This window comes from Bemisia tabaci, chromosome 2 (genome assembly GCF_918797505.1).
Source record: "Bemisia tabaci chromosome 2, PGI_BMITA_v3".
NCBI lineage: Eukaryota > Metazoa > Arthropoda > Insecta > Hemiptera > Aleyrodidae > Bemisia > Bemisia tabaci.
Genome location: NC_092794.1, coordinates 71,098,694 through 71,114,754, shown reverse-complemented (window position 1 = coordinate 71,114,754; position 16,061 = coordinate 71,098,694). Strand labels below are relative to the sequence as shown.

General features: G+C 35.7%; 1 protein-coding gene across 1 annotated transcript; it reads left to right on the top strand.

Annotated features, from left to right (window-relative positions):
• Window positions 1-4,865: 4,865 nt before the first annotated feature.
• On the top strand, window positions 4,866-15,724 carry LOC109041820 (uncharacterized). Its single transcript, XM_072296186.1, has one exon. The coding sequence runs from the start codon at window positions 12,068-12,070 to the stop codon at window positions 14,090-14,092; it is 2,025 nt and encodes a 674-aa protein (XP_072152287.1). The 5' UTR covers window positions 4,866-12,067; the 3' UTR covers window positions 14,093-15,724.
• Window positions 15,725-16,061: the final 337 nt, after the last annotated feature.

Below are 16,061 nucleotides of genomic sequence, written 5' to 3'. Positions count from 1 at the left end.
ACTGGTTTTCTCTGAAATCATCTCCCAAGCTCAAAAAAAGCTCTCAAAGTGAGGCCAAAATGGAGGGGATATCCCACCCTACCCTGAGAGTCCAGCTCTACATCAAAAGAAACTCTCCATGCAAAGATAGGGAGCAAATACATTAGCAGTGATGCCGTGTTTTCAGTTTTTGAGTCCCCAAATAAAGTGGCAACCCTGCTAATGTATTTGCTCCCTATCTATGTATGGAGAGTTTGTTTTGAGGTAGAGGTGGACTCTCAGGGTAGGGTGGGATATCCCCTCCATTTTGACTCACTTTGAGAGCTTTTTTTGAGCTTGGGATATGATTTCAGAGAAAACCGGTGGCATCATCGTGTTTCTTGCGAACTTTATCATAAGAATCAATGGTCAAATCGCAAATCCCTCACACAAGCAACATTTCCATTGATATATTCACTGGGAATAGTTCTGGGTCGCTAGCAAAGACGAGCAAAGGATCAGTTATTTTGCATGGCAATTTTGAGATTGCTTGACAAATCGTCGCTCCTCTGAAATGACGTAAGGGCGTATCTCAATTTCCACGTGAGCCTCGTCTTCCATATACCTCTATGCTTTCTGGGGCTCATGTGGAAATTTCGATACGCCCTTACGTCAGACGATGGACAAAGGGAGGAAAACTGATACTGCTATACGCACTTCTCCATCAAGATCAAGAGCAAGACATTTCTGACACCCGAGAAAACATTGAGTGATGAACAGCACGAGACACCATGTTTACACACGATGGACCTAGTTAGCAGTTGTTTATTGTTTATCGATGCATCATCTAGCCTCGGGTCGCTGTTGTGCTTAGCATCTGGAACCGCAACGAGAACATTTTTCCGATTTCAGCAGAATTACATTCTAATGATTCCTCTCCGAAATAATTTCCAACCCGGCGCGGCGTGGCGCACAGTGGATCGAATCAATAGGAAAGGTCGGACAAAATTTGGAAACTTTAAAAGCTTATAACTCCATTTATATAGAATTTTGAGGTTCCGGAAGTGGCTCCATTGGTTTCCTCGTAAAATTGTCTTTGATTAACACCCCTTAAAAGAGCCGTATGCAAAAACGACATTTTTCGCCCCCCCACTAAAACTTATTCAAACTTCGGCTATCAGTTACTAATACTGGAGCGCTTCTTTCCCCAAATTTTCAGACCCCCAAAAAATTTTGGGGGGGCGCTAGGGGGGGTGGAAGTCAAAATCTGTGAACCTCGATATCTTTCGAATGAAACAAGATATTGAGGCCCGGTTTGGACGAAAAATCGTCTTAAATTGCATACTTTAAGATTCTAAAGGTCAAAATCCCAAAATTAAATTTTTAAATTATCTTATGTGCTTTTTTTCAGTTTTTGAGGAGGAAAAACAATTTCTTTTAAACAGATTAAACTGAAATTTCACATTTTTTGATTTGAACCAAAATCAGTTTTTTAAATTGCTCGTCTTTTTCCGCATCCAACGAGTGGTCGTATAACCTGGGGAACCGAACGGTTCCGGAGTTATGATCGATTGAAGTTTCCGCTCAACGCGCGCCGACCGATTTTCGCGCGCAAAAAAGTCGGATTTGACTGTTATTAAATCAGATTGAATATGAAAACTGAGCAAAATGCATTATTAGGGACTCTTGAGGGTCGCTGAGTTCAGAAATTACAGATACTTCCAAAAAATTCACGTTTTCAAAATTACAGCTCCGTACAGGACCACTGAGCGGCCGGTCGGCGCTCAGTGGGCCTCTAAAATAGCGCTACGGTGCTGTAATTTTAAAACCGTGAATTTTTTGGAAGTATCTGTAATTTTTGAACTCAGCGACCCTCAAGAGTCCCTAATAATGCATTTTGCTCAGTTTTATATTCAATCTGATTTAATAACAGTCAAATCCGACTTTTTTGCGCGCGAAAATCGGTCGGCGCGCGTTGAGCGGAAACTTCAATCGATCATAACTCCGGAACCGTTCGGTTCCCCAGGTTATACGACCACTCGTTGGATGCGGAAAAAGACGAGCAATTTAAAAAACTGATTTTGGTTCAAATCAAAAAATGTGAAATTTCAGTTTAATCTGTTTAAAAGAAATTGTTTTTCCTCCTCAAAAACTGAAAAAAAGCACATAAGATAATTTAAAAATTTAATTTTGGGATTTTGACCTTTAGAATCTTAAAGTATGCAATTTAAGACGATTTTTCGTCCAAACCGGGCCTCAATATCTTGTTTCGTTCGAAAGATATCGAGGTTCACAGGTTTTGACTTCCACCCCCCCCTAGCGCCCCCCCAAAATTTTTTGGGGGTCTGAAAATTTGGGGAAAGAAGCGCTCCAGTATTAGTAACTGATAGCCGAAGTTTGAATAAGTTTTAGTGGGGGGGCGAAAAATTTCGTTTTTGCATACGGCTCTTTAAAATGTGATGAAATAAACATCAAAAGGGTATCCCTGGGTAAGGGCACCAAAATGCCCCTCAGTAGTTAACAATCCACCACATGTTTTTCAACTCCCCATACACATTCGAATATCTGAGACTCTGACAGTCTGCATGAGGAGGCGAAGTTTTGCTGAACAACCTGCAATACTCATTGCAGCGTTAGAAATGTATTAGCGCGAACGTAATATTGAGTGGGTCGGAACTACACATTTGCATATTACACCGAGAAATCACACCGCTCATGCACCGCGAGCTGAAATTGCAGAGGTGTATGAATGTCATGGTCAAGTTCACGATCTTGCGTAAGAATGTCCTTATGAGTGAAGATGCTTGCGAATTCAATGTTGCCACGTTCTCGCGTTAATAAAAAACAATGTATTACTTTTTCTTTGTTAGTGATTGTAAAAACACAAAATTTATTCTACTTACATTTAATTCAGTAATTTTCTCAGTTTCTTCAAAGACCGCTTCCTTCTCAGACGCTGAATCCTTACACAACACTCTTTCAATTGTACAAATTATTGCCAAAATACTTTTACAACCAAATCCCTTCTCAAAACTAATCTTACCCTCACATTCTTTTGTATTAAACGCATTTTCTAAAAAAAGGAATGATTATACATTAGAATAAAATTGAAGAAAAAAAATTACTATAATTTATATTTTTCCGGAAATTTGACACAAACGCTCTTTTATATTTTAATTGATGCGCATAAATGATTATTTCATAGAAATAGGAAAACAAAGTAAGTATTTCATAAGAAAATACTTCCTACACTTCCGGTCGGAATAACTGAGAGGGATAAATTATATATCATCCTACGCATAAGGATTAATTTTATAGCTTACATTTATTCAACGAAAAGGTAAACAATTATTTCGTAACAAGATGCATCACACTCTTCTCTTCTTGTTTTTTACGCCTACACTTGCATTGTAGGATCCGAAAAATCCTTAAATTTACTTATTCAAATAATATAATTTCCCACGCAATCCGTCATCAATTTTACTAAAAATAACTACTCCTACTTATTATTTTAACACCTACAAACTCCTATAAAACAAGTAACTTTTCACGGGAGTATTCATTCAATTTTATTGAATCTAACAGTGCGAAAAAGTGTTAAGTGAGTAAAGATTTTTTCAACTAAAAAAATAAAAAAGTGTACACATACCTTTTGATCGAACAAGAATAAAGTGAGTATGCAACATTTTAATAATTGTTAGAAATAATTGTGATTTATTCTTCCACATTAGTTCAACGAAGTGATTTTTTTTTTAAAAAAAATAATGAATTCATTTTCTTAATCACCAGAGCTACTAACTACATTATTATTATTTCCCAATTCTAAAATTACAGTGCTCCTATCATCTACGAGGTGCGTGATCAAAAAGTTCCCGGATTGGTGCCGCCCTGGGCTGAAAAATGGTCCAAACGAGCTAAACTTAGGCTCGTTTGAAAGCTTATACTCTCACGAGTACACTCCTTTTTAGTTTTTGAAAAAATATTTATTAGTTTTCGCACAGCGTCAATTTTACGGAGACGTGTTTGCGCCGTGCGGCGATTTTGTCTGCGAACGAGAAATGACCAACATCCTTTTCCAACTTTGAGGTGGCTGATAAGACAGGTGCATCCAGCGATCACGCTGATATGAGCCTATCCTACCTCTGGTGTACTTGCACAAGATAAACCACTATTTTTTACCTGAAATGTGTCACTTGGAACGCATCAAGATGCAATTTTTCGAGTTTTTCGTTTTTTTTTCGAAAAATTGCATCTTGATGCGTTCCAAGTGACACATTTCAGGTAAAAAATAGTGGTTTATCTTGTGCAAGTACACCAGAGGTAGGATAGACTCATATCAGCGTGATCGCTGGATGCACCTGTCTTATCAGCCACCTCAAAGTTGGAAAAGGATGTTGGTCATTTCTCGTTCGCAGACAAAATCGCCGCACGGCGCAAACACGTTTCCCTAAAATTAACGCTGTGCAAAAACTAATAAATATTTTTTCAAAAACTAGAAAGGAGTGTACTCGTGAGAGTATAAGCTTTCAAACGAGCCTAAGTTTAGCTCGTTTGGACCATTTTTCAGCCCTTTTCAAAATTTATTTTTTTGAATTAAAAAAATCGCCATGCGACGCAAACATGTCTCCGTAAAATTGACACTGTGCAAAAACCAATTGATATTTTTTCAAAAACTAAAAAGGAGTGTACTCGTGAGAGTATAAGCTTTCAAACGAGCCTAAGTTTAGCTCGTTTGGACCATTTTTCAGCCCAAGGCGGCACCAGTCCGGGAACTTTTTGATCACACCTCAGTAGGGAAAAAATGGGGACACTGAGGGCGTATGCTCATGTACCCTCAGTGTCCCCTTTTTCATTTTTTTTTTTTTTTTTTTTTTTTTTTAGGCGAAGGAAAGTTTTTAAAACCTATCCTCTCTACTTGCATTTCTTTCCGGAGTGTTTGCTTGTGCTCATGAGTGACTTTTGCATGTAGCGCTTGACCGAATTTATCTATAGAATCACTCATCATTCAATCACACCTTCCTCTTTAAGCTCTTGTTCTGTAGAGTTTATCTCAATTTCAACGCCTGAATGTCCTGCTTTTTGTGCTGTTCTCAGGAGAAATAATCGCTCAACTAACTCATTTATATCATTCCAGCGTATATAATCTACTTTTTTATTAGTGGCTGGTAGGAAGCCAGATCCTGTTGTGGAAAAGATCTTTTGGATTATACTCCGATATTTTAAACCTGAACTACTAGCGATTGGTTTATCTTATCATACTTTTGTAAATGTGCGTTTGATGCAAGTAAAATTTCTTTATACAAATTCAAGTCTTCTTTAGTGTAAATATGTGGGTTTGGTAGCTTTTTGAATAATAATTCGAACAATCCTGGAGTCCCTTTGAAAATATGATCTTTTATATGAATATCATCATTTTTATCAAAATCAATTTCAATGTTCCCTATACGCCAAGTATTTTTATTAACATCAATGCGAACTCCAAACTTAGTATCGAACTTACCATCTTTATCCCTCCATAATTTTGTTAAAAACTCATTGGAAACTGGTCCAATGTGTTCAGAATACTTTCTCCAGTTTTGTGAAATGCTATTTTGCAAATTATCCTCACCATCGTTAGACCAACTTAAATATTTCTTAACAGAATCCTTCGGGGTACTTAATTTTTGATTATGACTTTCTCCTTCATGATATTTGTTAAAATGTTCTAGTAATTTTACCTCTTCCTTTTTGTTGACTTTTGAAATAATTGGTTTTTCAGAGTTGTGATCTGAAGTTTTAGTCAAATCCACCAATGTTTGCAGTGGTTTCACTAAAGGCTCAAAATATTTTTTGGATTCATTTTCCTTCACTATCCAATCTTTCTTTAAAAGTCTATATTTTTACGTATTGAATCGGCTGCTTTAATTATTTCTTCTTTTACTTCCATATTTCTCTATAAACTGATAAACGAATCTAAGCCTTTTCGATACTTACCTGTGTTCACTGAGCAGTCTTTATTTATAGACAAAAATCCAAATGGTTTTATCCAGCATTCTTTACAAAGTTTTTTAAAACTTTCAAAAGTTAAATCTGTACTGGCACAATCATTATATGCATCTCTTAAATTCATATCATCGATTTGAAAAAGACAAATTAGATTAGCGTTGTCCCTTATTAACTGTTTTTTTATTTTGCTATAAGTTTGTGCAAGAAAAAAGCAGTCTATATTTGAATGCCTACCCATAGAGTAAATCTCTTAAATTGCTGCCTGAGGTAAATTAATAACATCATCAAAAATACAGATTGAATGATTCTCAACATGGGGGTTCACCCCCTGGCCGCTACGCAGCCCAACCTCCCGAAGGCGCTCCGCGCCATCAATGGGTCGCTTCGCGGCCCTATTTTTACCTCCTATCAGTGTTAGTTTCATTTTTCCCCTCAAAAATTACAATATGAGGTATACTTTATAGAATGAAATAATTTTTGGTTTTGATGAATAAAGAGAAAAATTTTTTTTGAAGTCAAGAGGAAACGTTTTGGAATGACAGCTCCTTCATGAAATATTGCAGTAAAACAACGAAAAATGATAATCAGGTAGCAAGTAAATTCAATAAAAGTCGGGGCATGAACACCTTGCGTCCACCTTGATCCAAGTGGACGCTACTGAAGTCTTGACGTCTTAGACGACTCGGCCACCGCTCTACCTAGCCGCAAAAATAATGAAAATCGGCCTGGTAGATCGCTGGAACTAAGCGTTACCAGTTACGCAAAATTAGGAGGTCTCGGAGCTTATAGTATAGATAGCTGAATAGGGCATCTCAAATTGGGTAATCATTGATCCGAACTTTCAACACTGCTGGTCAACGTTAAAAGCATTGATTATTCACTTTTCGATGGTGAAAGTGCAGAAGTGCGTATCTCGATTTTTGACAGTTTTGACAAATCCGCCAACAATAGGTTTAAAACACTAATTGCAGAAATGCGTATCTCGTGATAAAGTGTCAATTTTTAGTGCCGAAAACGCGAATCTCGGCATTTCGGCCGTATTTTCTAACAGCGCGAGAAATTATTCAAAATATTGATGAAGTCTGAAAAAGCATCTTATTCTTGCTATCCTCAAGAATTATTACCCTTCAACTGACAATAAGGAGGATTGTGGACAATTTTTTTTACTCTCCTGAAAAATCGTGTTTTCCGAGATACGCACTTCTGCACTTTCACCATCCTTTTAAGCTTAATCTCCTGTTTAAACCATGCAAAACCTGTCATGACGACACTAAAATTGTATGTCTTTCTCCCATATGTGTAATCTGGTCAGTTGGATTTTAAGCGAGCCATAGCGCATGTGGTGGGGTAAGGCAACCTCTTCATGTAAAAAGATAGTACATCCGTAATTTTTGAAACTGACTTATGAGATTATTGCAAAAGCGAGGGGATATGGGGTTGCGGAGTTATCAGGTCGCAGTTCGATTAGCGCCATTAGAATCCCGAACATTGGGCAGCGATGTTACCCATCGTGAGGTGCAGTTGACATACCGTGCTAAAAATAATAGCTTTTTGAAAAAAAAGATTATTAAGATAAAAAATCAAACAGAAGGAAGTTAACCTTTTAAAACAACATGTATTAACTGATTCTTCAAGCAATGAAAAAACTAAAGAAACTTATCAATGCTACAAAAAACTAAAGAAACCTAACATTATTACAGCTAAAATAGCATGTTGCGTGGTGTCTAACGATTGAGGTTGTTCAATAACGATTAATCGACTCGAAGCATTTCCAATGGAAAAAGCGGCCTTCCCGCACATTGCTGCAAGTATTTTTTCAGTCATATCACACAAAATTCAATTATGAAAAAAAAAAAAAAAAAAAAAAAAAATGGAAAAATTAAATTGAGAAAAATGGAAAAACAATAAACGTTGTTAATGCGTGAAACAATAATAAAATAGAGAACGAGTAGACGAACTACTAAATAAATATAAAAAAAACCTCAGCGTGTTGATTTAATTTATTCAGCAAACTTATTCCAGAAAAAAAAAAAAAAATAACGGTGTAAAATATACGGTCATATTTCCTCGCTGTGGAATGAAGTTTACATGAATATTCGGAAGTTGGCAAATTTATTTTTGATGAAGGTGAATTCTCTGGAAAACTTGTTAATTTTTTCTCTAAAATTTTCACCAAAGATAATATACTCGCAATTGTCCACAGAATCTGTGAAATTTATAATGGAAAATATTCATACGTTTTGTCAAAAATATATATTTTAGAGGGAAAATTTGGCGACTTTTGAATGCTCTTACCGCAAAGCCTTATACCATTGGAGGCAATTCTTCCAAATTGGCAATTTAAATCTGTGAAAAATATCAAATTTTTGGCTGTAGGCCCCCACTGGGATTTGAGCCAGTAAACTAATAGTAGAAAAAAATAAGAAGAAAAAGGAAATTTAGGTGAGGCATAATCGATTGTTTCACATTAATTTAAGTGGATAGTAATAAGCTGTGCTGCTGAGTTGCAAAAGTAGCCTCTGTATAGCATGTTGCGACTGGGGGAAAAGTATTCCTTTCAAATATTCGTTGAGTTCCTATCAGGTAAATGTATTAATGCTGAGGAAGAGTGAGTAGTTCCTTTTGGCAGAAAGATATACAATTTTAGTGTCATGGTTTTTGCCGGTGAAGTCAAAGCTCACTCTGTTAAAAATCAATGATTTACTCTGAGTGAATAGCTGGTACGAAAAAAAAATCCAGCGTGAAATTCTCGCCGCACTCTGAGTGAATAGATCAGAGCGTGAATATCACCAACAACGGACGAATTAGTTTAGCTCCATCAAATAACGTGATTTCAGTAGCATCCAATATGAGCGTTGAATGACTAAGTGGTAACGCACTTGCCTATCACCGCTGCGATTCGAGTTGACAACATGGCAGGATCGCGTTAGTGATCACTCGCTGAATCTATAATTACCTGTAATTTAATCTTCAGCGCATATTATTAATGCTGCAGTGGGTGCATCTCATAACTATGAACGTTACGCCTTTTCTCAAACGCTTACATTGTGAGTTGCAATGCAAATAGTTACGTCCACTCTTGCAATCCTCCTGAATTTTTTCATGTAAAATGCACAATGCGCCCCTCGAACCCCCAAATCATATGGATTGCATTTTGCAAAAAGGAACCACTAGCATTGCAATGATGCTAAGATTGTGCAACTTCATCTTTTGCAATAAAATTACGGAAATCGTGAAAAACTATGAAATTTAGATGGTAATTTTTGTCTTAAATTTACAGTTTTTAGCGAGTAAAATAGAAACTATTAATGGATAATCGGGTTTTTCCTCCAAGACAAAAGAAGTTGCACAATCTTAGCAACATTGCAATGCTGTGGTTCCTTTTTGCAAAATGCAATCCATATCTACTCACCTCGTATATCTAAAAACGTAGCGTGCTCCCCGAGGTCCCCATCAGTACTAGATATTTGCGGGTTTTGGATTTCTACACCTAATAGTTGAACTTCATTATATTCTAACGCGTGGATGAAATTATCTAATTCAATAAACTCGTTTAGAGGAATTTCATCATTTTGATGTGCTTGATTAAATTCAAATGGAATCTCTTCATTTGGAAATTGATCGTTTTGAAATTCATCATTTTGAACTTCAAAATTTTCAATTTCAAAATCCTCCACTCTACATTTTCAATTTGATCAACCACAATTGCTGCATTTTCTAGAAGATGAAACATATGTGGAAAATGCGTGTTCCTAAGCACATTTAATATGTGTTCTTCGAGATTATTGTTTTTTATTAAAATTATGTGAGACATATTAATAATTAAAAAAAAAAAAAAAAAAAAAAAAAAAAAAAAAAAAAAAATTCTTTTACAGTGTCGTCGTCTCGTAAATCACGCAGGAAATGTAAATCTCCACTTCATTTAAGCCGTAAAATACTACCTTTCGATAAAACGATTCACTTCACAGGAAAAATCCCTAAGGATTCTGATAGACTACCCAGTGGATTGAACACTGCATTGGACTATTTGCCCAACAATTTTGACTTACTATCACATAAGCCGGCGGATTTGAAAACACAAGCTCGAGAAAAATCTCCTGGCGGTACAAATTGGTGTACGAAGCTTTTATTTTTCCAGATCAATTCTTTATCAATTGGGGATTGCAGAAACCATTCACTGAAGCGGAGAAGATTCAACATTGGCTCAAATATTACGTAAATCACGATTGGAGCAATTTTCACTGTGTTAAACAAAAATATTCGATTCAAAAATGATAAAACTAGTACAAACAGCGTTTGATTCAACATAATTATTTTGGAAAATTCGGTCACCGATATAGGCGGGTTTTTAACGAAAGCTTCGAGTGAAATAATACGGTTTTTGGAGTCAACATTCGTACGCTATCCCTCTTTTAGTTTCAAGACGTATCTTGAACTTGAATGTTATTATTTTCATCTTGTTACGGAAGATGAGATGGCCAAAAGTCATATGAGTAAAACATATAACTTAATGAATCAAATTGATGTAGAAGATGTTTACAGAAATATGATGCGAGATATTTTACACGAAGAGACGGAGTTTTTTACTCATCGTTCTCAATGGGTTTTAAAGGATTGCAATAAAGCTTTTTTATAGGTACTTAATTAAATATCAACCAATGGGAGGTTCGGGTTACTGTGATCTGGATAAAATAAAAAAATGTCGTTATGTATTAAATTTCAAAAGTAAGGATAATAATTGTTTTCGATACGCGATTTTAGCTCCGCACGTGAAAAGACCTGATTTTTTAAAATCTTACACTCTGGAAATCATTAAAATGTATGATTGGCCAGATTCTCCAATGCTTTTGGATAACTTGAGTGATTTTGAAAACAAAAATAATATTTCTGTCAACATTTACACTTTTGATTCTGAGAAAGAAATAATACATCCTATGCGTATAGCAAAACAAGAGTTGGACCGACATAGAGATTTATTGTTTGTTTCCAATCATTTCATGTTGATCAAAGATTTTTCAAAAATGATGTGTTATTTCACAAAAAAGAGAGCTTACGATTTTTGTAAAAAATGTTTTTTAGGATTTAAAAGGAACGCTGAATTAAAATCACACTCAAATTCTTGCTCAGGTATTCAAATAATTTCTCACACTGGGGTCACTACAATTCCTGTTGCGATAAGAAAACGAGGGGATGCTATCACCTTAACAAATTGCAACTCAGATTTTTCCTTCCAAACCGCAATTCTTAACGGGTTGGATGAACAAAATTTTAATTGGGATGGAATGATAAGTAAAAGCATTTTTATTGGCGATGTGAAGCGTTTTGAAAGAAAAAATTCACAAATCAGTGTTAACATTTTTACGTGCGATCAAAACGGAAAAATATTTCCTGTTAAAGCTAGTGATACGGTTAAGAAAATTCACAAAGACTTGCTCTTAATCCGGTCTAAAGAAGGGAATTTTTACTACGAAATTAACAACTTAAGAAAATTAGTTCAATCAAAAATTTCAAAACAAAATCGCGGGGACAAAATGTTTTTCTGTAAACGATGTTTAAGTCACTTTTGGTCAGAGTCTGTCCTTAACAAACACATTGAGCTTTGTCGAAACAATGCGATAGGTAGAAATATTCTTCCAACATCTGCAAATAAATGGGTTGAATTCAAAAATTACAAAGCTAAGGAATTATTGCCTGTATGTTTATTTTTGGATTTAGAGTGTAGTCTTACACCTATTCAAAAAAAAATCAGCGATATTACAACGTACATTCAAGAACATCAGGTTACGTCTTGGTGTTTATATCCCGTCTCTATTTATGAGGAGAGAAAACCAATTCTTTACAGAGGGAAAATGCGATCGAAAATCTTTTGGATCGAATCGGAGAGGAAGTCGAGTATACTGAACTTGTTTATGACGTTTTTGAGCCGTATCATTTAACAACAAGCGAACGTTACCGTTTATGTGCGGTGGCCAAGAGTTGTTGCATTTGTGAGGGAAACTTCGCGCTTTGTGACACGAAAGTAATTCATCATAATCATTATACAGGCGAAGTAATCGGTGTCGCACATTCAACATGTAACATTCTACTTTCGCGACCGAAAATTGTACGCGTTTACTCGCACAATATGATGAATTATGACATTCAACCTGTTATCAGAGGTACCTCTAAAAATAGACGAAGGCGTGTAAAAATAATACCTACGACAGAAGAGAAGTGTATAGCTCTGACGGTTCAAGTCGGCTCATTTCAATATCAATTTATAGATACGTATAAATTTTTGCAAACATCTTTGGATAAACTATCTCAGATGATGAATGATGCAGAACTTGTGCACACCAGGAAACATTTTCCAGAACATCTCTTCGAGTTTGTCAAACGAAAACAAAGTTTTCCGTACGATTGGGTTACGGACTCAAGCAAATATGATTTACCTTTTTCAGAGAGATCTGCTTTTTACAACAATCTCACCAAAGAAAACATTTCGGAGGAACGTTACTTACACGCTTTGAATTTTTATAAAGCCGCCGGATGCACTGATATGGGAACTTTCAGCGACAAGTATTTACTTTTGGACACACTCCTACTCACGGATTGCTTTTTAGCGTTCCGGAATAAGCTTTTTTCAGAGTATAAAATTGATCCATGCCACTACTTAACTCTCCCCCACTACGCGTGGGACAGTATGTTATTTTCAACTAAAGTTAAAATCGAATTGTTGACTGAAATCGATATGGTCCACTTTTTCTTGAAAGGTTGCAGAGGTGGCATCACCAACTCCGTGAAAAAATTTAGTAAAGCTTCGAATAAATATGTCGGAGAAGAAAATGTGAAAGATGAAATTTTTTTAGCTTTATTCGATGCGGTTTCTCTGTACTCGTGGGCATTAAAACAACCTTTGCCGGCGGGTGATTTCCGTTGGATGACACAGCAGGAAATCGACGATTTTGATCTTTCGAAAATCGATGTTTTTGGAGATGTCGGTTTTGTGCTCGAAGTGGATCTAAATTACTGTCGGAAAATTCATCACGCTCATCAACAATTTCCTTTTTGTCCAGAATACATGATTCCACCCAATTCGTTTTCAAAACATCCTAAATTATTATGCACCTTATATGATAAAAAAAAATATGTCATTCATTACCGGATGCTAAAATTAGCTCTGAAACATGGATTAATTCTTGAAAAAATTCATCGTGGAATTTCATTCAGGCAAGCCAGAATATTAGAGCCTTACATTGATAAAACTATTGCTCTCCGACAAGCAGCCAAGAACGATTTTGAAAAGACTATTTTCAAATTTTGTTGCAACAGCATATACGGTCGTTGTTTGATGAATACGAGGAATCGTTTGGATCTGACGCTTTGCACTGATCCTGAGCAATATCAGAAATTAGTTTGCGATAATTTCTTCAAAAGATCTGTGATTTATGATGATAATTTAGCCGCTGTCCATCGACTGAAAAAATATATCAAACATAGCAGTCCAGTACAAATTGCTCAATGCATTCTGGATGTATCCAAATGTAAAATTTACGAATTTTACTATGAATTTTTACTTCCCAATTTTAAAGACTCGCTCCAATTAATTCTCCAAGATACGGACAGCTTACTTGTGGAAGCCAAGGGTGATTTGTACAAATTTATGAGCGAAAATATGGATCAATTTGACACAAGTGATTTTCCAAAAGATCATTCACTACACTCAGATAGAAACAAAAAAATTCCTGGAGTTTTCACGGAAGAATTCAATGGAGATCCGATCAAATTCGTAGTCTCACTGCGTCCAAAAATGTACTCGGTAACGACAGTGAATTCGGAGAAGAAACGAGGAAAAGGTGTGAAGACGTCTACCCTCCAGAAAGAAATAACGGTTTCAGATTATTTGGACTGCCTGTTTCAACGAAAGGATTTCTCTCACGATCAATGTTCGATAATCAGTAAAAAACATGTTCTTTACACCGTCAAAACAAAGAAAAAAACACTATCGTCATACGATGATAAAAGAATGGTCGAAAATAATGGTATAACAACTATCAGCTACGGATATTGTTACTTCGAAGATCACCGACTTCAACTCAGCAAAGTTCACGAAGAGCTTCTTACAAAATTTTCCTGCGAAATTGAAGATGAAGAAAATCTTCAAACGTAAATTGAAGATAAAGAAAAACTTCAAACGTAAATTGTCATTGGAGTCGTATAATTTTCCTTCAAAATGCAAAGTAGACAACTAGTGATACGTCAAGGATGTGAATAACTGAAAGGAGGAGAATATTTTGAAAATTATGATTTTTGGAAGGAGGCGTGTACTTCGGAGGCGAGAAAAAAATATAAAAACTTGAGAATTTCCTCCTTTTCTCTTTTTATTTCAGAAGTGAAGCAAAAAAAAAAATGAGTTTGAAAATCTTCGAAAAATATATCAAATGGTCAGAAGTTTTTGCTGATCACATTATCGTGACAAATTTGGAGGAAGAAGCAACATTTTCCGAGATATCACCTCAATTCATCAACCAAATTAGTCATTTAATCGATTGGGATGCACTCTCCAAAAATTCGGAAAATTTGGATGAAAAATTCTTGGATTTGTACAGTCATCTTCTTAATTTCAAACATATTCTTCGAGATCGCAAATTGTCTTTAGACTTCATCCGGAACCATGGACTCGCTCAAAGGAATGAGTGGGATTCGATTTCTAAACATCAAGAATTAACTTCAGAATTTATGGAAGAGTTCCAAGATTTAGTGAATTTCGATTTAATCTCTAAATATCAGAAACTTTCTGAAAACTTCATTCGCAAATTCCGCAAAAAATTGAATCTGGAATTTATCTTGAAATTTCAGAAAATACCTTCCTCACTGCGAGATGAATTAGAGACTCAATTCTTTTGAGGAGTATGGGTGTCACAGTAAAAATTCGAAGTCTCACCGAGGATCTGCCCATATGCTTTAAATCTCCAAAATATCCATTCTCGCCCGCATAATAAATAAAAATCAGATACTCTAACTTTTAAGCGCTCAGCCGATAGGCGGCGCTTTTTGATTTCGACCTGCCACTAGAGCTCTAGTATACTAGTGCGCTCAAGCGATCAAATAGCGCACCAACTCATCGATGCAAGAAACGCCATTTTTACTTTTTTTTTTTTTTTTGATTACCTCATTATGCCTCTGTGAATACGATTAAATGCAAATTAGCGTAAGAAATAAATAACAGTCCTAAAACTCTCTTTGCTATGCGATTTATAGTTATCCTATAATTACTTCTGAAAGTTCAAGATTCGCGTTCTGTTTTCCGAAAACTTTTGCACCGGTGATAACCTTATTCGGAGACCTTAGTAGAATTCGCCTACATCTAGGTTATGTGTCTTTGACCTAGGTACTGGAGAGTATTGCCATCCTTTTGCCCTTCTCTGATTGGTTCATGAGTTTTGGCGTCTTTGGCCCTCTTCTGGCTTAATAAGATCAATGTTCATTTTCTGTAGGTACATAGCCGCGATTCAGATTCAGATGACACTACTCTCCCGTATTTGCTTCTCGCGTCTCGCTTACTCCTTTGTGTTTTCATATTTCGTCCATCTCCCTCCATCCATAATTAATTCCATAATCCATCCGCCTCGTTTAAGATTGTGTTGTGAAATTGTCTGAAATTTGAAGCATAATATTTTGGAATTATTCAACGTATGTCGTGTCTTGTCTTCAGACTCGTTCTGCCCACCTCGTGAAGTTTGTGAAAGTTTCTGAAGTATAATGCTGTGAAATTATTTGACCAATTATCATGCTACCTCAGAGACTGTTTTAGTGTTTTTGGGTTAATTAAAGTATGTCAGGTAGGAGATCTGCCATTTGCGATACATGCAAAATGCTTCATTATACTTTTTTTTTTTTTTTTTTTTTTTTTATTTTTTTTTTTTAAAAGAAATTTTATTTAAATATATCGTAACTACTACAAGTGTTTCTTGTATCTATCTACGTGGCTTAAAACTAAAACTTAACAAACTGCATTAATTTTATATGTTAACGTTAGATAATACTATGATTATCTAAAAGAACAGGAATTGTAAATTCTCTGCCTTCTTTCTTAAATGTATTATAACATAAAGGTTTTTAGTTTAATGGTTTTGCAT